This window comes from Anomaloglossus baeobatrachus, chromosome 2, assembly GCF_048569485.1.
Source record: "Anomaloglossus baeobatrachus isolate aAnoBae1 chromosome 2, aAnoBae1.hap1, whole genome shotgun sequence".
Taxonomy (NCBI): Eukaryota; Metazoa; Chordata; class Amphibia; order Anura; family Aromobatidae; genus Anomaloglossus; species Anomaloglossus baeobatrachus.
In genome coordinates, this window is record NC_134354.1 from 275,570,493 (window position 1) to 275,592,081 (window position 21,589).

The 21,589-nt window shown below is 44.7% G+C and overlaps 1 protein-coding gene across 2 annotated transcripts in view; it reads left to right on the forward strand.

Annotated features, from left to right (window-relative positions):
* The window catches only part of ELAPOR1 (endosome-lysosome associated apoptosis and autophagy regulator 1), a 231,190-nt gene that overhangs the window by 86,500 nt on the left and 123,101 nt on the right, over positions 1-21,589 (forward strand). For both annotated transcript variants that reach the window (XM_075335810.1, XM_075335811.1), the window contains exons 2-3: positions 14,894-15,014; positions 20,647-20,824. In XM_075335810.1, the coding sequence (XP_075191925.1) occupies positions 14,894-15,014; positions 20,647-20,824 (299 nt within the window). The remainder of the gene's footprint in view (positions 1-14,893; positions 15,015-20,646; positions 20,825-21,589) is intronic.

Genomic DNA, 21,589 nt, shown 5'->3' on the forward strand with positions numbered 1-21,589 from the left:
TACATGATCTGAATTCAGCCAATTACTCACAAATACGTGAGGCGACACAACTAATGCATTTTGGGCATGAGCTTTCGGCATGGAGACACAAGATGTGTGTGCAAGCCATTAGGAACCAGTTTAATGCATCCATTATAGGACAAGATAATATAAAGATTATATGATCAATATAATTTATATCATAGATGGAATAAAATGAAACCTGATTTATATATTTTATCTGTAGTTAGATATAAAGTGTAAAATAATAAGAGCAAGAGGTGACAAGTGTACGGTGCTTGCATCATAATTAAAACAAGAAGAAACTGTTTTCCATTCCAGCGTTTTCTGATTTTTGTTGTAATAGTATTTTTCATAAGATATGAGAATGAACTATAAAGGGGATAAACGACCACAATCTCCATGTGCCCATCATCCCCACCATCACCATCACCCACCCCCCATGAATGCGGGAAGCTGTTTGGTTGTTATGGCAGATGAGTCTGCTGAAGATCCCTATGCTTGCCAATATAGAACTTCTCTAAAGACCAGCATGTGGCAGGCATTCATAGGAAGCTGTAATATTTATTATATGTTTATATATTGCATTATATAATATAAGCAATCCGACAAATGCAGGTTCATGTCCCCTAAGCAGACTAAAAAAAAATTATGTAAATAAAGAAATATGTTTTAAAAAATTATATATAAAAAATTGAAATCACACTACTTTTCCACCATTAAAAACAAAGAATCATTTCAAATTTAAATATGTGGTATTGCCACGTACATAAGTCTGATCTATCAAAATATAAAATTAACTATCCTGATCAGTAAAGGCTTCAAAGAAAGAATAGAAATACCAATATTTTTTTTATATTTTTTGTCGCCGCAATAAGTAATCAAACAATTGTCTCTACCTGAAAATGGTATCCAATAAAAACATCAGCTTAACTCGCCAAAAAATAAAAAAAGCCCTCCCTTTGCTCCAATGATCCCAAAAATTAAAATGTTGCCATTCTTCAATTTATGGTGAATTCAGTGTTCTTGTTGTTTTTTTTTTTATTTGTTTTTTCTTTGCTGTATTTTTTTGGGGAGGTTGGGTGGGTGTTTCTTCACCATTTTAAATTAATATAAAACATTAATGTTTGCTATTGCTATAATTGCACTGACTATAATTGCACTGACTTGGAGAATGTCAGAATTTTTTTCCCCTCTATATGTGGTGAAATCGCTCTTTGTGCAGTTACATAGTTACATAGTTACTTAGGTTGAAAAAAGACCTAGGTCCATCTAGTTCAACCTTCCTCCACCAGTTCTACATTTAGTCACTAAGTCATTTATAACCAACAATGTTGTGTGTACTGAGGAAATCATCCAGCCCTTTTTTAAAAGCTGTTATAGTATCTGCCATTACTACCTCTTGTGGTAGGGCATTCCACAGTCTGACCGCTCTAACTGTAAAGAACCCTTTCCTATTTAGGTGTCGGAATCGCTTTTCTTCCACTCGCAGTGAGTGCCCCCTGGTCCTTAGTACTGTCTTTGGAAGAAATAAGTCATGTGCCAGTCCTTTATATTGACCACACATGTATTTATACATATAAATGAGATCTCCTCTGAGACGTCTTTTTTCTAAGCTAAACATATCTAACTTTTTCAACCTGTCATCATATGGGAGGCCTTCCATTCCTTGTAATAGTCTAGTTGCCCGCCTTTGAACTGACTCTAACTTCTGAATGTCCTTTTTAAAATGTGGAGCCCAAAACTGGATCCCGTATTCCAGATGTGGCCTTACAAGTGATTTATAGAGGGGTAACAATACGTTGGGATCACGGGATCTAATCTCTCTTTTTATACACCCTAAAATCTTGTTTGCTTTAGCAGCTGCTGCTTGACATTGAGTGCTGCTGCTCAGCTTATTTGTAATGAGAATACCCAAGTCCTTCTCCTGTTCTGTAGTCCCGAGTTTACTTCCATTTAATGTATACGCAGCTATAGGATTACTCCGTCCTAGGTGCATTACTTTACATTTATCAACATTAAATCTCATTTGCCAAGTATCTGCCCATTCTGACATCTTATCCAGATCTTTTTGTAATATTGTACAATCCAGGTCAGTTTTTAATATCCTACATAGTTTGGTGTCATCGGCAAAGACTGACACTGTACTATCAATCCCATCCACAAGGTCATTAATAAAGAGAGTAAAAAGAATCGGTCCAAGCACAGATCCCCGCTGCACCCCACTGCTGACTATAGCCCATTTAGAGAATGTACCATTTATGACTACTCTTTGTTTCCTATCTTTTAGCCAATTCCTTACTAGAGTTGAGCGCGGTTCGAGGTTCTCCAGTTCTAGGCTCGAGTGATTTTGGGGCCTGTTCTAGATCGAACTAGAACTCGAGCTTTTTGCAAAAGCTCGATAGTTCTAGAAACGTTCGAGAACGGTTCTAGCAGCAAAAAAACAGCTAATTCCTAGCTTGGTTTCCGCTGTAATAGTGTAAGTCACTCTGTGAATCACACTATTATGACATTTCAGTGTATAGTGTGCGGGAACAGCGCCTTCAGATCACTGCTGTTTCTATAATGGCGATCGTCATTTTTTTTTTTTTTTCCTTGTCTTCCTTCCCTAAGCACGCGCGTCTTGTGGGGCGGGCCAGCATGTCAGCCAATCCTAGACACACACACAGCTAAGTGGACTTTTAGCCAGAGAAGCAACGGCATGTGTGATAGGATGTCCATGTCACATGTCCCTGCATTATAAAACCGGACATTTTCCTCCAGGACGCCATTATCTCTTCTGCGTCTTTGGTGTCAGACATCACTGTCGCAGCTCCGTCCTTTGTCCTATCGCTGATACAGCTGTATGCGCTCCATACACAGCGCTGGACAGCTTAGGGAGAGCACTTTCTATCAGTCCTTTTAAGGGCTCAAACCGACAGGGTCAGAGCCATAGGTGACAGGTCCTGAAAACAGCGACAGCGTCTGTGTAGCAAAGGTCAGGGATTTCCTCCCTGCATTTCCCTATTAGGAGGGAATAGAAAGGCAGGCTTCCTTTCCTCTACCCAGAGCCCCACAATCCTGGCACTGTACCCTCCTGTCCTCTGCACACTCCAACTCATTATAACTAAGCTATTATACTAGCAAACACTCAGTGTACCTAGTGGCATCCTAAACGTGGCTATTGGACTTTGCTATAGTCCCACTAGTGCAAAGACATTTGCAGCACCTCTGCCTGCATTGCACACTCCAACTCATTATAACTAAGCTATTATACTAGCAAACACTCAGTGTACCTAGTGGCATCCTAAACGTGGCTATTGGACTTTGCTATAGTCCCACTAGTGCAAAGACATTTGCAGCACCTCTGCCTGCATTGCACACTCCAACTCATTATAACTAAGCCATTATACTAGCAAACACTCAGTGTACCTAGTGGCATCCTAAACGTGGCTATTGGACTTTGCTATAGTCCCACTAGTGCAAAGACATTTGCAGCACCTCTGCCTGCATTGCACACTCCAACTCATTATAACTAAGCCATTATACTAGCAATTTTTGCTGCCAGTTTAAGGGCCGTAGTTGCATTGTCAGGGATATTTATTCTTTATTATTCTGCTGTTAATAAAGCTAGACCACCACTGCAATCTACACCACCTCTCAATTTTTACTACCACATTTTCAGTCCACAATCTTGTCGCAATCAACATGAGTGGCAAAATGACAGATGCTGGTGGAAAGGGGAAGAGGCGTGGTGGAAAAGGCAAAAAAGGTTTTGTCCGTGGGGAAGGTGGCAAAGCTCCGTTATCATCTGCTGAAGATAGACCATCTACCAGCAAAAGTAAGATGTCTACTACTTACCGTGGACAATCCGATGTGCTCCCTTTTTTACGGACACGAACAACAGGAACAAAGGTAGATGATGGCCAAAAAAGGAAAATGCTTGAATGGATCTCAAGTGGTCCAACAAGTGCCCTCTCAGACACTTCAAGTACCGCATCCAAAAAACACCAGTCCTCTGAGTTGTCATCCCAATCAAACTTGATTTCTCCCAGCTCTGAAGTCTCCATCAGCCCTGCACAGTATGGTGGAACTGAGATGGCTGAGTCTGCAGAGCTGTTCAGTCACACTATAGCCTGGGAATCAGAGGTCTGCTCCCAAGCTACAGTGACTACAGAACAGGAAATGGTCTGCAGTGATGCCCAGAACCTTTGTGACTCTGATTCAGGCCGTGAGGACCAAGTTTCGGAGCATAATGTTGACCCTTTGTCACAAACTGTAACACCTGTGGTTATAGACAATGAGGAACATACTGATGAAGATGAGACTCAGATACCCGATTGGGATGACAACTTAAATATTCGGTCAGGGCAAGAAGAGGCTCGGTCTGAGGGGGAGGGGAGTGCAAACACAACAATTGATGATGAAGTTCTAGATCCCACCTACTGTCAACCCACAGTCAGGCACTCGAGGAGGTCAACAGAGGTGGTGGAGGAGGATGCAACTGATGACGAAGTTACCTTGTGCCTTCCTGGACAGAGTCGGAGTACTGGTAGCACGTCTACAACTGCATCCTCAGCCACCACTCTGCCTCTGAGCATTATTCGGGGTGGATCAACAGGTCGCATGGCCTCTAAGCCTTGCCTAGCCTGGTCCTTTTTTAACATAGAAAAAGATCGCCCAAATTATGTGATCTGTAAAATTTGTCATGGTTCTCTTAGTAGAGGTCAAAACCTCAGCAGTTTGACAACTTCTTCCATGAATCGTCACATGAATAAATATCATATGGCCCGGTGGGAAGCTCACCGTGCTGCAATGCGGCCTAGCGGAGCGAACCATCCACCGCCTGCCCCTTCCAGTGCATCCGCGCGCTCGTCATCTTCTAGGACTGTGGGGACAGCTGTCACACCTGTTTTTCCACCCACAACTTCCACCACTGTAACCGCAACAGGCAGTTTGCTTGGTAGGTCGTCAGTTGTTTTGGAAGGGGAAACAAGTGAGTGTGTACAGCTCTCTCAGACATCGATAGCACCAACTTTGGATGAAGGCAACATCATGTCTCCGCCTGCACTTTCCTCACAAACCTGCATTTTTCCAGGGACACCCTACTCAACACCGTCTACACACAGCAGCCAGATCTCTGTCCCTCAGATGTGGACAAATAAAAGGCCATTTCCTGCGACCCATGACAAAGCTAAGAGGTTGACTCTATCCCTCTGTAAGCTGTTGGCTACCGAAATGCTGCCTTTCCGCCTAGTGGACACACAGGATTTTAGAGACCTTATGTCTGTCGCTGTGCCCCAGTACCAGATGCCTAGTCGCCACTACTTCTCTAAGAAAGGTGTGCCCGCGCTACACCAGCATGTCGCACACAACATCACCGCTTCCTTGAGAAACTCTGTGTGTGAACGGATGCATTTCACCACCGATACTTGGACCAGTAAGCATGGACAGGGACGTTACATGTCGCTCACTGGGCACTGGGTAACTATGGTGATAGATGGTGAAGGGTCTGCTGCACAAGTCTTGCCGTCCCCACGACTTGTGTGTCAATTCTCTGTCTGTCCAAGTTCCGCCACTTCTTCTGCCTCCTCCACCTCATCTGGGTCCTCCACCTCCGCCCCAAGCCTGCCTGGTCAGGCCACCAGCGTTCTCACTGCGCAGAAGGAATCACGCACCCCTCATTACTATGCTGGCAGCAGAGCGCAACGGCATCAGGCGGTCTTTAGCTTGACATGTCTTGGGAATAAGAGTCACACAGCTGAGGAGTTGTGGTCAGCTCTGCGGTCCGAGTTTAATAAATGGTTGTCTCCACTCAACCTGCAGCCTGGTAAGGCCGTGTGCGACAATGCTGCAAACCTGGGTGCGGCCCTTCGCCTGGGCAAGGTGACACACGTACCTTGTATGGCTCACGTGTTGAACCTTGTCGTGCAGCAATTTTTAACACTATCCCGGCCTAGATGGCCTTCTGAACAGGGCACAAAAACTGTCTGCTCACTTCCGCCGTTCAAGCGCCGCAGCTGAGCGACTTGCATCGCTCCAGAAGTCTTTCGGCCTGCCGGTTCATCGCCTGAAATGCGATGTGGCGACACGCTGGAATTCAACTCTCCACATGTTACAGAGACTGTGGCAGCACCGCCGTGCCCTGGTGCAATACGTCATGATGTATAGCCTGGGCCAACGAGATGCAGAGGTGGGGCAGATCACCCTGATGGAGTGGTCTCAATCAAGGACCTATGCACCCTTCTGCACAGTTTCGACATGGCGACGAATATGTTTAGCGCTGACAATGCCATTATCAGCATGACGATTCCAGTCATTTACATGCTGGAGCACACGCTAAACACTATTCGGAGTCAGGGGGTGGGACAACAGGAAGAGGATGAGCTACAGGAGGATTCATATGCGCAAGACACAACAACATCACCAAGGTCCAGACGTTCATCATCACCAAGGCGCCAGGCATGGGAGCATGGGGGACAGGGATCAACAAGGACGCATGGTAGCAGGCGAGATGTTGAGGAATGTGCAGGAGGACATGAAGAAATGGAGGACGAACTGTCCATGGACATGGAAGACTCAGCAGATGAGGGAGACCTTGGTCAAATTTCAGTTGAAAGAGGTTGGGGGGAGATGTCAGAGGAAGAAAGAACGGTTAGCACCTCTATGCCACAAGCACAGCGTGGACTTGGTCCGCATGGCTGCGCAAGACACATGAGTGCCTTCTTGTTGCACTACCTCCAACATGACCCTCGTATTGTCAAAATTAGAAGTGATGATGACTACTGGCTTGCCACACTATTAGATCCCCGGTACAAGTCCAAATTTTGTGACATAATTCCAGCCATAGAAAGGGACGCACGTATGCAGGAGTATCAGCAGAAGCTGTTACTCGATCTTGGATCCGCTTTTCCACCAAACAACCGTGCCGGTGTAGGGAGTGAATCTCCCAGTTGTAACTTGACAAACATGGGACGGTCTCGTCATCTTCAACAGTCTACCCGTACCAGTAGGACCGTATCTGGTGCTGGTAACAGCAATTTTATGGAATCTTTTCATAATTTTTTTAGACCCTCCTTTGCAAGGCCACCAGAGACAACAAGTCTGACACATAGTCAACGGCTGGAGAGGATGATACAGGAGTATCTACAAATGAACATCGATGCCATGACTTTGCAAATGGAGCCTTGCTCATTTTGGGCTTCAAATCTAGAAAAATGGCCAGAGCTATCCAGTTACGCCTTGGAGATTTTGTCGTGTCCAGCTGCCAGCGTTGTCTCTGAACGTGTCTTCAGTGCTGCTGGGTGTGTGCTGACAGATAAGCGCACGCGTCTGTCCAGTGACAATGTGGACAGACTGACGTTCATCAAAATGAACAAGTCATGGATCCAGAAGGAATTTACTACCCCTGTGTCATCCTGGGGAGAGTAAATGCTTGTGGATTTGGAATGTGCTTGATGCAAATCTAGCTGTGAAGTGTACAACTAGGGCACAAGTGCTGCCACTGAATGGGTGGGTGTGTGGGGCACAATTTTTGGAAAAAAGGGAGGCTCCGCTTGGAGTAACCCTTGCTTGCTGTGTTTTTTAAAAATGATCCAAGATGAACAGAGCTGGGATCAGGAAAGACTTTGCTGCCTACCCCGGTGTCATCCTGGGGACGGTTAAGAATAGCGTATTTTTGAATGTGTTTGATGCAAATCTAGCTGTGAAGTGTACAACTAGGGCACAAGTGCTGCCACTGAAGGGGTGGGTGTGTGTGGGGCACAATTTTTGGAAAAAAGGGAGACTACGCTTGGAGTCACCTTGCAGTGTTTTACATGATTTTAGAAGGGCGTGCCATGCCTATATCTGTGTGTCCTCCTCTTTTTCCTTGTCCAGCTGTTTTGTTTTCGCATGAGTATATGTCCTTGTCACTTTCCCATGTGTTTGTGTTGTGTTGTGAGTTGTTTGTCACCTTTTGGACACCTTTGAGGGTGTTTTCTAGGTGTTTTTCTGTGTTTGTGATTGCCTGCCATTGTTTCCTATGCAGTTCGAGTTCGGTTCGTCGAACGTTCGATGAGCCGAACTCGAACGGGACCTCCGTTCGGCGAACCGACCTCGAGCCGAACCGGGACCGGTTCGCTCATCTCTATTCCTTACCCAGTTGCATATTGTGTCCCCTAGTCCTTGCTTCTGGAGCTTTAGTATAAGGCTATTATGTGGTACAGTATCAAATGCCTTTGCAAAGTCCAAATAAATCACATCAGCTGCATTACCAATATCCAGGTTTGAACTTACCCCCTCATAGAACCCCAACAGGTTGGTTAGACACGACTTATCTTTCATGAATCCATGCTGTTTGTCAGTTATCATATTATTTTCTGCAATATATTTTTGCATGTCATCCCTTAAAATGCCCTCAAAAACTTTGCATACTACTGATGTCAGGCTTACAGTTTAAAAAAAACAAAAAACAAAAAAAAAAACACAAACCCCTATCAGTTTGTTAAAAGGTGCAAGCTACAACTTGTTCCACAATAAAACAAGCCCTCATATGACGATGCTTATGTTTATTGGAAGGAGTTAAAAATGACAATGAAAAAAGAGAGGAAATTGCCCACGTCTAGAAGGGGTTAACCTTTTAAATGGGGGCTATTAATCAGCTGACCATGATTTTGTACCGCCCCGCGCTCGGCTGCCTCCAAGCCGCTCGGATCCGGGCTCGTTGGTGGGTGGCTCGAACGCCTCCGGACCCGGGGTCACTTCGCTCTGAAAGGGTGCTGGCGCTACTTAGGGGGTTGGTAGGTAGGTGCACGGCCGGAGCCGTGTTTAAGTTTGTGATGCCACCCACGGGTTGTGGTGAAGGTAGACCCCTCTGCTGCAGTTACGGGACACCCGGGGGAGATGGTTATGCAGCAAGATGTTAACCCCTCTGTGAGCAGGGATGATGGCCCCGGGACCCGTTGGGGAGACTAGCTAGGCGGTGCAGGGCGGTGTGTGGCCGGATGGCACTGTTGTACTCATTGTTATTGACACACAGGTCTCTGGTAAACAAAGTTGATGGTCGGTGCCCGCAGCCGGCTGTGTCTGGTCCCCCACCCGGTTCGGTGGTCTTGGCCTTTGTCCTGCACCGTGTAGTGTATTTGGGCTGCCTGCGCTTCAGCGACGGTAGTCCGCTCCCCGGCATTGTGTATGTTGGGAGAGCCCTTTTGCCCGCAGACGCTGGCCCATGGGATCTCTCTGCCTGTGCAGTGGCTTTCTATCCCCCTCGGTGGGCTGTTGTCTTCAGTCGGGACTTGGGTGGGAAAGGACCTATAGTCCAGACCGCAATCAGTTAATTAACTCAGTTAATACAACAAAAGGCTTATGGCACATTTTGAAGTGTAAATGTGGCCCTGCAATACCATGAGAGCAAAGGCTCACTACCTACTCTATTAATCATTTGAGACAAAGAGGAAAAGGAGTTTTACAGGATTCATATAAAAAACTTTATTGTTATAGGATGTTAAAACCAATGCCAATACATAAGTGCAATAGTGCGATTACAATAAAAGCTGCAAACACATGAGAACAAATAAGGGGAGATGGGCTGAGCTCAAACCAGTGCTGGAAAATGTGCTACCTTTGAACTCCCAAAATGTGTCCTCACAGCTATTGGAAAAGCCAAAATGGCAAAACAGTAAATCCCAGCTGGAGGAGGGGAGGGCAAAGCGGTCTATATTTACCAGTCAAAGTAACCGCGCTGGAGCAAGCAGGCGGTAGGAGGGAACCCCCAAGAACATCCGACGTACGTTTAGCGGTATTATGCTTGCTTAATCATGGATGGTGATCATGATTAAGCAAGCATAATACCGCGAAACGTACGTCGGATGTTCTTGGGGGTTCCCTCCTACCGCCTGCTTGCTCCAGCGCTGTTACGTTGACTGGTAAATATAGACCTCTTTGCCCTCCCCTCCTCCCGCTGAGATTTACTGTTTTGCCATTTTGGCTTTTCCAATAGCTGCGAGGATACATTTTGGGAGTGCAAAGGTAGTGCATTTTCCAGCACTGGTTTGAGCTCAGCCCATCTCCCCTTATTTGTTGTCATGTGTTTGCAGCTTTTATTGTAATCACTCTATTGCACTTATGTATTGGCATTGGTTTTAACATCCTATATCAATAAAGTTTTTTTTATATGAATCCTGTAAAACTCCTTTTCCTCTTTGTTTCAGTTAATGAACTCAGTCCAGTCGGTTCTGGACCTCGTTTCAGGGTCTGAGTACCCCCCTGTGTGCTCCGGTTTCCGAGTCAGTTCCCCAAGTCGGTACCGGCTGGCCACTACCCTGTCCCGGTCCACCACGGTTCCACTGAGCCATCTTCCCGGCTCCTGCAGGCTAGGCCACCGTGTGCCTCCTAGCCAAAGGTGCCCGGGCTCCAACCCCGGCACCTGTCAGACTGTCACAGGCCTGTACTACAGGCCTGACCTCCTCACTGCTCGACACTCAAAACTGAACTCTCTGACTGTTTTTCTGCCTCAGGCCCTCTGAACTCCTCAGTGGGCATGGCCAGGCGCCTGGCTCTGCCCCCCTGGTGTGTCCATCAAGCTCTGAGGGAGGTGACTAGGTTTTATGGTTTGGCTGGTGTTGCCTTATTGGGGGACAGGTGTTGTGCGGGGGTCTATCTGTGACTACCTGGCTAGTCCAGGGTGTCACAATTTTCCTATATAACCTAAAGTCAGTGCTATACTGACACTATCAGGCTGATTCTATCCATACTTTTAGTTGTCAGCTAGGATGTATAGGTTTTGAAACACAAGCAAGTAAAGTGTGTAAAATTAGCAGTTTTTTGATTGGCAGCAGCTGCCGATCAACAGATAGCTGGGGTGGGTTTTGATAGTGATTCCTGCCCCCCTGCCTGTCCGTCTCCCCCCTATCTGTTATTTATGCTAATTATTTTATAGAGCGTTTTACTAAGTGGCTAGAAGGACCTGTGCTGATGTCATACCCATGTGACCAGAAGGGGTGGGGCCTCAGCCAGCATAGCTGATACCAGGAAGCAACATTATGTTGGCTGAGGCCCCGCCCCTTCTGGTCACATGGGTATGACATCAACAAGGTTCTTCTAGCCACTTTCATTTAGTCACAACCATTAGTAAAACACTTCTATAATGGAATTAGCATAAATAAAAGCTAGGGGAGGAACAGGCGGGGGGGGCAGAAATCGATATCAAAACCCACCCCAGCTATTAGCTGATTGGCAGCTGCTGCCAATCAAAAAGCTGTTCATGTTACAAACTTTACTTTTGTTTCAAAACCAATATATCCAAGCTGACAACTAAAGGTATGTATAGAAACAGCATGATAGTATCAGTATAGAACTGACTGTAGGTTATATGGGAAAATCCTGGTGATTGGTGCCCTTTAAATGGTGTGATCACAGGGTATTGATGGGTTTTCATAACAACCATACTCTGAATGCCCCAATGGCTAATATCTTATCCTTCCTGTGAAGCTCCGCATTTAACTGAGCTTTATAGGAGAACATCATTTTGAAGGGAGTCTTTCAGCTCCACAACATCATATTAAACTACTTAATCCTATAGGGGATTGAGCCCATGTAACACTCATACCTGCAGAAAAGATTTTATTTCCAAAGTTGGATAGTAAAATTTCATATGTAAATAAATGTTGATCTGTACACCCTTGAATTAACCAAGGGCTCAGTGCGCGGTTCTGGACCCCTCAATGAACATACCATACACCTCATTTTGTTTGATTGGTATTGAGCGAGGCTGCACCCGCTAGTCGGATTCTGTCCAGGAGCATGCATATTGCACACTTGACCACTGTGCTTGGCGCAGGTGTGCCGCCCCCGTGTCAGCAGCCGGGCTGCTTGGATCCGGATCCGCGGTGGCTCGAGGGGCGTCCGGACCCGGGGGTCGTGCGGCCACTCAAATGAAGGGTGGTATTTACAGGGGATTATGTTTAGAGTTCGTGACCCCACTCGTGGTGTGTGGCAATGTGGAGTACCACCGCTGCAGTTGGGAGTACCCGGGGGCGATGGACTGGGGCAGCCGGATGTTAGAACCCTCCACTGGTAGGGGGAATGCCGTTGGGTGAGAAGGAGGTCACTTTCGCACTCACTCAGTCCAGTAACTGACACCAACAACTGCATAAACCAAAGTTCTGGATACCGCTGTGACGCCCTGGTCTATCAGGTCGTCACAGGGTATTGTGCAATCTGCCCTTCTGCATGATAGCCATCTCCTTCTTGGTTACGGGTCCCTAGCCTTTGGTGTTGCTAATAACGAGCTAATTAAAACCCTAGAAACACTCTGCACCACACCCACCAGACACACCAATGAGTAACCTGAAGGGAATAGGGCTACCCACTTGGGGGTTGGTAAGGGAGGGTCAGGAGCAGTTCAGTTGAGTGGTGACTCTCGTGAGGAGAGGTCAGGAGCTGGGCTCCTTGTTATTGCTAGGTGGCAGACGTTGGTCTGGGCCTGGTAGGAGCTGGAACCCCAGTCGCAGGGGATCGTGTCAAGGGGCATGGAACTGCCGAGGAGGGCAGTCGGCGGCCTTGAGCCATCATCGGGTAGGGGCCAGGGCACGGCGGGGTACGTGGACCCTAGGCCGGGAAGTAGCTTCAAGCGTCCTGGTAATTTACCCGACGAGGACGAAGTCTTCAAAATTCGTTCTCCACCCGCTCCAAAATCGGGGTACTAGCGCAACGAGGGGGATAGGACTTTCCCAATACACAGTCCAGCAAATCCCAAGCGTGAACCCTGAGAGCAAGCTCACTTCGTTAGCCATACGGGTGAGCGGGACCCGACTAGTTCTATACTATGGGGGCCAAACAGCAAAGAAAGTGCCAAGGAAAAGGTCATAGGCTAACAAGCAACACCATCGGGCACGGGATCCAGACGTGCTCCCTCCCTGCTGCAGCGGTGCTCAGAATTTCGGTTTACAAGTTGTCGGTGTCAGCGTTATTGGATTGAGTGAGTACGCAGTGACCCTTTCTTCCCCAACGGTATCCCCACTTCACCCTCACCAAGCCCCGGGGCATTTTACCCCTACCCACGGAGGGGTTAAACACCTGGCTGCCATCCCATCGCCACTGGTCGCTCCCAACAGCAGCGGTGGTATCCCACCTTACCATACACCGTGAGTGGCGTCACGAACTCTGAACACAAAACCCCCTGTAAATACCCCCCTTTTATTTCGAGTGACCGCGCAACCCCTTCCGGGTCTGGAGACTTCTCGAGCCACCGCGGATCCGGATCCGAGCGGTCTTGGCTGCTAACGCTGGGGCGGTACATCTCTACCGCTGAGGGGAGCTAGTTTGGGTCCTGTCCCCAATGGTGCTGCCTGGTGATCTGTGACCTTCCTCCTGGCACTTAGTTCACTTCTCTGTTGGTCCCGGTAGTATAGAACTAGTCGGGTCCCGCTTTGCAGTGTGGCTAACTGTGGGAGCTTGCTCTCAGGGTTTACGCTTGGGATTTTCTGGACCGTTTGAGTGGAAAGTCCTGTCCCCCTCGTTGAGCTAGTACCCCAATTTTGGAATGGGTGGAGAGCGGATCTTGAAGGCTCCGTTCTCGTCGGGTAAATTGTCAGGTTGCCAGAAGCTACTCCCTGACCTAGGGTCCATGTACCCTGTCGTATCCTGGTCCCAGCCCAGTGATGGCACAAGGCCGCCGGGTGTCCTCCTCGACAGTTCCGTGCCCCTTGTCACGATCCCGTGTGACCGGGCTCTAGCTCCTACTAGGGCCAGACCACAGTCTGCTACCTAGCTGATTCCAAGGAGCCCGGCTCCTGACCACCTCTCTCCTTCACTTCCAACACTTCACTCTCTTTCTGACTGACTGACACTCCTGACCTCCCCTATAACCAACCCCCCCCAAGTGGGCGACCCTATTCCACTCAGGTCGTGTACTGGTGTGCCTGGTGGGTGTGGTGCAGAGTGTATCTAGAATTTTATTGGCTGATGTAGGCAACACCATGTAGTTGGGGACCCATAACCAAGGAGGAGGCGGATATTGCACAGAAGGGCAGACTGCACAATACCCTGTGACGACCTAATAGTCCAGCGATGCATCCTCACAGTGGCCATGCAGGAAGGACACACAAGTCTGGTAGACACTGAGTGACTGCAGACTTTTCATTCTAGACCAGACAATCCTTTAAAAATGTCAGCCTTTGTTTTCTGTTCCATTTAAAAAAAAAAAAAAAAAAAAAAAAAAAGGAAAAATAACTAACTTGTATCTCTAACTATATTGGGAAAATCATGTTGCTAGGCCATTTTTTACCATACAGTGAACAATGTAAAGACAAAAGACAAAAAAATAGGAAAAAAAGGGTTTTTTTGTTTGTTTTTTTCTTACATATTATTGTACATGTGTTTTGTGGTTTGTTTTTTGTTTGTTTCCTGTTTTTCAGCACAATGTATGGTAAAGTGAATGCTATAATTCAAAACAACAACTTCAATCCATCTACGTTGATTTGAAAAATAGTTATATCTCTGGAAACAAAGGGAGGAGAAAACATTAAACAGAAAAATGAAAACTCGCATAGTCATGATGGAGTTAAAATAATAAAAAAAGTAATAAAGTTGCTCACTGGCACCAAAACATCCAAATAAGCAACATAATGTAAGGCAGATGTATGTGAAGCGCGTTACAGCAGTGCCAGGCTCTATCGAATTGTAATCCGAACTCGGTGATAATAGAAAAGGGATTCCGAAAAAATCTCACAAAAAAAACCCCTCCCAAACTGTAGTGTCCCATAATGGTTTGCTTAGTCTGTGGTAAAATACTGGAAAGTCTGCATGTAGAAGTCACATCTTTAGCTGTTAGAGGATTCAAAAAAATGCCTGGAGGAATCTTGGAACGATCTTTACTTTAAAATTGTATTTTTTGACACTGAACTTTTTTTTTTTCTTTTTCACTGTTTTCCAGTCAGAATACCATTATGAATACACCGAATGTGACAGCAAAGGAACCAGATGGCGTGTGGCTGTCCCTCATACCCAAGGACTGTGCACCGGACTGCCAGACCCAGTCAAAGGAACGGAGTGTTGTAAGTTCATTACAGCATGGAGTTTTCAATTGATTTTTCTTAACAAAACCCAAACTTTTGAAAGTATTTTTAACAATAAGTAAAGTTTATTGTCAAAAGGTGTGTGTGAAAATGATTGCTCTGGCATTTTGTACAGATTTTGAAAAATGTATTTTTTGCTATTTCCTCTCATAAAATTAAAAATTACATGTATCTGCTCTTCAGTAGAGATGAGCGAACCTGTTTCCAGTTCACCAACTCTCTCAGTGTTTGCCGAACAGCTCAGCAAACATATCCGAACACCATTGAATTCAATGGGAGGCAAAACTAATGTGTTTGTAAGGGCTAGGGGGGCTGCAAAAGAAAATAAAGAATAAAGCAAGACAGTTAGGCCCATTTCACACATCCGGCATTTCTCCGGATTGCCGGATCCGGCACATTCCAGTACAGTGTACAGTACAAATGGCATCGCGGAAACCTCTGGTCACAAGCTGTCATGTGACCAGAGCATGTGACCGGAGCTTGCCGCGATGCTATTGTATAGTGTTACACTGAATACCGATTTAAGATACCAAGGTAGAGTTTATCAACCACAAACCACAATTATAAACTACCTTAAAAACAATTACTTTATTGGACAATTATGCTACAAACATAGTACATATAATAAATGTACACACTTGAATCTACATATACAAGTGGGAAAGAATATCAGGTGGGAATTTCTGTCACACCTTATACTTCCCCTACCTGAATACGGGGGTTGGCGTCCTAATATCGAATGACTCCCCCGTTCAGCATCGACTAATTTCTATAATGCCCCTTCTCTATCTAGCAGCCTCAGTGCTCCTATTAACAGTGGGTAAAGTGCATCACCAAAAGGGGGAACCCACAAGATATAGTGTATGTACCATTCTAAAGGGTCGAATAGTCAACAATAGTCTAATGTTCTATTGTCATTTAGCTTGGGACAGAACGGTCAATTAGTCAAGCATAGTCAGTCAAGTGCCTGTATCAAAGATAATTTTTAAACACTTTTGTATATAGACTTTTGGCTACAGTTATTTCAAGTATCTCCTACGCATTTCGCCCCCTTCTTGTACAGTAAGCTATAGGGGCTCATCAGGGGCATATCACCAAGATCCTTGAGAAATATAGCAACTCACAATCTAGAAAAAGTAAAAAGAAAGGGAACCATTGTTACCACCAAAAATATCCAGCTTGTGTTGGTCAGATCAATACTACACAATAGAATATACTGACCCATTACAAATGTCAATCCATAATGTCGCCTGAAAGGCCAACCGGTACTGGGGACCTTCTTATTCAATATATTAATTCAGCTGAGATTTACCGGGTTTATCTATTTAGCAAAAAAACGAACTTCTTAATTAACCAGACAGTAATCACACACATTATACACCATAGATAAAGAGGAGGTTACCTTAATTATCACAGCAAATGGCAAACGCTGGTTTAGATTGCCGCTCTTATTCAGTTTTCACATTCATATGAAACCATTCTGCCACAAAAGAGCAATAATTATTACCTCTATCATATACTCAAATTTAGACAGCAGGACGTGTATCACATAAACATCAATTGTACCTTATATACAGTGCCTTGCGAAAGTATTCAGCCCCTTTGAATTTTTCATCCTTTTCCCACATTTCAGGCTTCAAACATAAAGATAAAAATTTTAATGTTATGGTGAAGAATCAACAACAAGTGGGACACAATTGTGAAGTTGAACGAAATGTATTGCTTATTTTCAACTTTTTAAAAAAATAACTGAAAAGTGGGGCGTGCAATATCATTCGGCCCCCTTATGTTAATACTTTGTAGCATCACCTTTTGCTGCAATTACAGCTGCACGTCGCTTGGGGTATGTCTCCATCAGTTTTGTTCATCGAGGGATTGAAATTCTTGCCCATTCTTCCTTTGCAAACAGCTCGAGCTGAGCGAGGTTGGATGGAGAGTGTTTGTGAACAGCAGTTTTCAGCTCTTTCCACATATTCTCGATTTGGATTCAGGTCTGGACTTTGACTTGGTCATTCTAACACCTGGATACGTTTATTTGTGAACCATTCCATTGTAGATTTTGCTTCATGTTTGGGATCATTATCTTGTTGAAAGACAAATCTCCGTCCCAGTCTCAGGTCTTTTGCAGACTCCAACAGGTTTTCTTCAAGAATGGTCCTGTATTTGGCTCCATTCATCTTCCCATCAATTTTAACCATCTTTCCTGTCCCTGCTGAAGATAAGCAGGCCCAAACCATGATGCACCACCACCTTGTTTGACAGTGGGGATTGTGTGTTCAGGCTGATGAGCTATGTTGCTTTTATGCCAAACATATCGTTTGGCATTGTGCCCAAAAAGTTTAATTTTGGTTTCATCTGACCAGAGCACCTTCTTCCACATGTTTGGTGTGTCTCCCAGGTGGCTTGTGGCAAACTTTAAATAGCACTTTTTATGGATATCTTTGAGAAATGGCTTTCTCCTTGTCACTCTTCCATAAAGGCCAGATTTGTACAGTGTATGACTGACTGTTGTCCTATGGACAGACTCTCCCACCTCAGCTGTAGATCTTTGCAGTTCATCCAGAGTTATCATGGGCCTCTTGGCTGCATCTCTGATCAGTCTTCTCCTTTTTTGACGTGAAAGTTTGGATGGACGGCTGGGTCTTGGTAGATTTACAGTGGTATGATACTCCTTCCATTTTAATATGATCGCTTGCACAGTGCTTCTTGGGATATTTAACATTTTGGAAATCTTTTTGTAACCAAATCCAGCTTTAAACTTCTCCACAACAGTATCACGGACCTGCCTGTTGTGTTTCTTGGTCTTCATGATGCTCTCTGTGCTTTAAACAGAACACTGAAACTATCACAGAGCAGGTGCATTTATACGGAGACTTGATTACACACGGGTGGATTATATTTATCATCATCAGTCATTTAGGATAACATTGGATGATTCAGAGATCCTCAATGAACTTCTGGAGTGAGTTTGCTGCACTGAAAGTAAAGGGGCCAAATAATATTCCTCGCCCCACTTTTCAGCTATTTGTTTTTCCTGTGTGCCTCATTCCTGTGTGTTGCCTGACTGATGTTATTACAGCATTGTCTGTGACCAGGGATTATCTGCTCTTCTGGGTGGTGCACACTATGGGACTTGGCATCTGGACATTTGGTTTTTAATTCTGTCTATCTTGGGCCTCCTGATGAACCGTATAACAGGGAAACGTGTCGAGGCGGGCGTTTATTGGCTACAATCACATTAAGGAGGACTTTTTGAAGCGGACCTTTTCCATACAGCAAATGGACTAACATTGGTAGATATGTCCACAAAAACGCTGAATATTGGATTTTGGTGGTTTGCCTAGTGTGATATATATCAAGGACTTTCTTTAATATATGAAGCTAAGTATTGCTCATTGAAGATATCCTCATTAATGGTGTATACACTATATGTCCCTTTGTGAATATGACTGATGTGATGTAAATCCGTTTTTCTGTTCAACCCTGCCTTCTGTAATATATCTGGGACCACTAGATAACCAGTTTTATATATAAAATTATCCATCTTGATATATGGTTATCAGAAATATTGGGATCCATATGATGGAAGGCTGGTTTAAATAGGGTGGATTTTCCTTATACCCTTGAGTTCAGAACTCCATGTTTGTCTACGAATTGTTAAGCTGAACTTTGCATTATTAGCTGAGGATTGCACTGTTATTCTATATATGTTTTAGTGTGTCTTGTATATTGCACATTAACGTGTGTGTGTGTTTTAATAGCCTTTTTGTTTTACCCACATAGTTTTTTGGGCAGCTACATATGAAGAGATAAATTTACCTTTTGTGTACGACAGTTTGCAAACCCTCTATTCTTATAAGTTCTGCCCCTCTTGGCACTTTTACATTTTTTGGCTACATCTATATAGTTACAAAACTTACAAGATTTAAATTGGAATGTACCACTCTCTTTGTTGCAACCATGCTGTCCCTACTTGAATCAGGGGGAGGGGGGGGGGGTGTATAGGGGCTTTTTACCACATGGTCTCGGATATTAAGTCCTCTTCTAAATGCAACAGCCGGTGTGGATGGATCGTACCCACAATATCCTTATCCTGTTTTAGTATCCCCCAGTATTTCTTTAGAATTCTCATCACCGCGTTCTGGTCATCATAAGTTGCCACTGGTCGAGTATTACACTGTACTGGAGTGTGCCGGATCCGGCAATCCGGCGAAATGCCGGATGTGTGAAACGGCCTACTGCTTACAGTCTCCAGCGCGGCTGTTACATTGTTTCTGGGACTGCTCATTAACCCTAATACATACTCACTGCTTCCCCCAGCAGTCCTGACGTCTATGGTTGCAGTCAGACTGTGCCCCTAACCTGTGTCTTGGTGTCTGTGATTGGTTGGAATCAAACACACTGTCTGGGTCCTCTAATGGAGTGTAAAAATAAATAAAAAAAAAATTGGCATAGGGTCCTACATATATTGATACCCAGTGCCGATAAAGCATACAGCCTCAGGCTGCAGCCCCCAGCCATGTGCTTATCTTGGCTGTGTATCAAAATTAGAGGGACCCTAGGTGGCTTCTTTTTTTTTTTTAAAAAAAACAAATTATTTTAATTTTTAAAAACAGGGCACGGTCCCCCCAATTTTGATACCCAGCCATGACGAAGCCTAAAAATAGCAGCTTGCAGCCGCCCAGAATTGTCACACCCATTGAATGTGACAATTCTGGCACTTGACCCGGCTCATCCCGATTTGCCCGGTATGGTGGCAAATGAGGTAATGTAAATGAATGACAGCTCACTGCTGCCCCTAAACCATAGATTAGTAATGGGAGGCGTCTGAGACTCCCCCATTACTAATACTGTAAGTGAAAACAAATACACAAACACTGAAAAAATCCTTTATTTGAAATAAAATACAAAAAAAAATTATTTCTCCAATTTATTAATCCCAAACATCCAGTTCTGACATAATCCACATGAGGTCCCATGAAGATCCCGGCTCTGTTACATTAGAAAACATGGCCACTCGCTGTTGCTTCAGGCAGAGACTGAGCCGCAGCTGTGAGCGGTGAAGTCATTCAGTTTATCTGCTGTCACAGCTGAAGGTTTCCACGGTACCCCATCGGTGACGGCAGGTAAACTGATTTCAGGTGACCACATTGAACTCAGTGACCTCACCTCAGGTGAATGCATTCAGTTCAATTAGACCTGCAAATCCTAGCAGAAAACCGTGTGGGGGGAGGGGTTTGCTAAGAGATGCAGATATGGTGCTGGAATTTATACACCACATACTTGCACTAAATCTGCAGCTTCTGCCAGAAAACCACATTAACATTGCACCAAAACTGCATCGAGTGTAAATGATTTTTATGCCAGAAGATACAGGTTTGGTGTATAAATTTCAGCCCATATCTGCATCTCTTGGTAAAATAAAGCTGCAGTTTTCTGCTAGGAGATGCAGGTCTCATTGAACTGAATGAGTTCACGTGAGAACAATGAGAACAATCAGTTTACCTGTGGTCACAGGTGGGATACTGTGGGAACCTCCAGCTGTTTAAAATGGTGATCATTCAATGCAGTCATCTAATGGTCATGTTTTAATTGCCGTTTTGTTCCCTAGCCTTCTCCTGTGCTGCAGGGCAATACCTAGACATGGCTGTGCAAGAATGTACTCCATGTGGAAAAGGAACATACTCCTTGGGGACAGGTGTTCATTTTGAAGAGTGGACAGAACTTCCCCATGGATTCAAGAGCGTTTCAAACAACGCATATGGAACAGAGTATGGGAACTGCAGCAGGTAAGTAGTTTGATAAAATAAGATACCAAAGTTAATAGGATTTTTCTAAATTTGTGTTTTTATATTTACATCTAGATTGTAAATAATAAGACGTCAATCAATGGTAGTATTTTGGCTCATTATTAGCCAAACCTAGAGTGGTTCCAAACACTAGAAGAGTGGTAAAGTCTTTCTATCATAAGTTTTCTTTTTGTGCATTCCACTAGTGAGGTAACTTGAATCGTGTGTCACCACACAAGACAACTGCTTTAAGAGAGTTAATCAGGGGACCCAGAATATCCAAAATAGATCAAAATTAAGTATCTTATCTATTTTTAGGCTACCCAATGTCTCCTTTAAATTTTCAAATACTACTATACCATGAAAAACATTAGTCATTATTTGACCAATTTCCTTCCCGTACAAAATTTCAAATCAAACTACTGCTTCCTCCCTGTAAATATTTGCCTGCCTAGACCTGCTTGTTCTTTTCAGCATCTTGCCTGTCCACTGTTGGGCAATGTTGTGCTATTAACTCCTGTATGTGGGGATGGAAACCTCCAACCAAAGTTTTACACAGGATCCTTTTGGCTATCATCATCAAAGATGAGGAGGGTTACTTGTATGTTTTTTATACGTTTTGTCATTATTTCCACTTCAATAGTGGAATAGTTGTGGTGAGGGAACCCAGTCCATCCCCCATGGGTATTTGCCAAACCCTTGATTATAGTACAAAGAGTTCATAACCAGACAATCCACAACCCATGGAGATCATCAGCAGGTAAG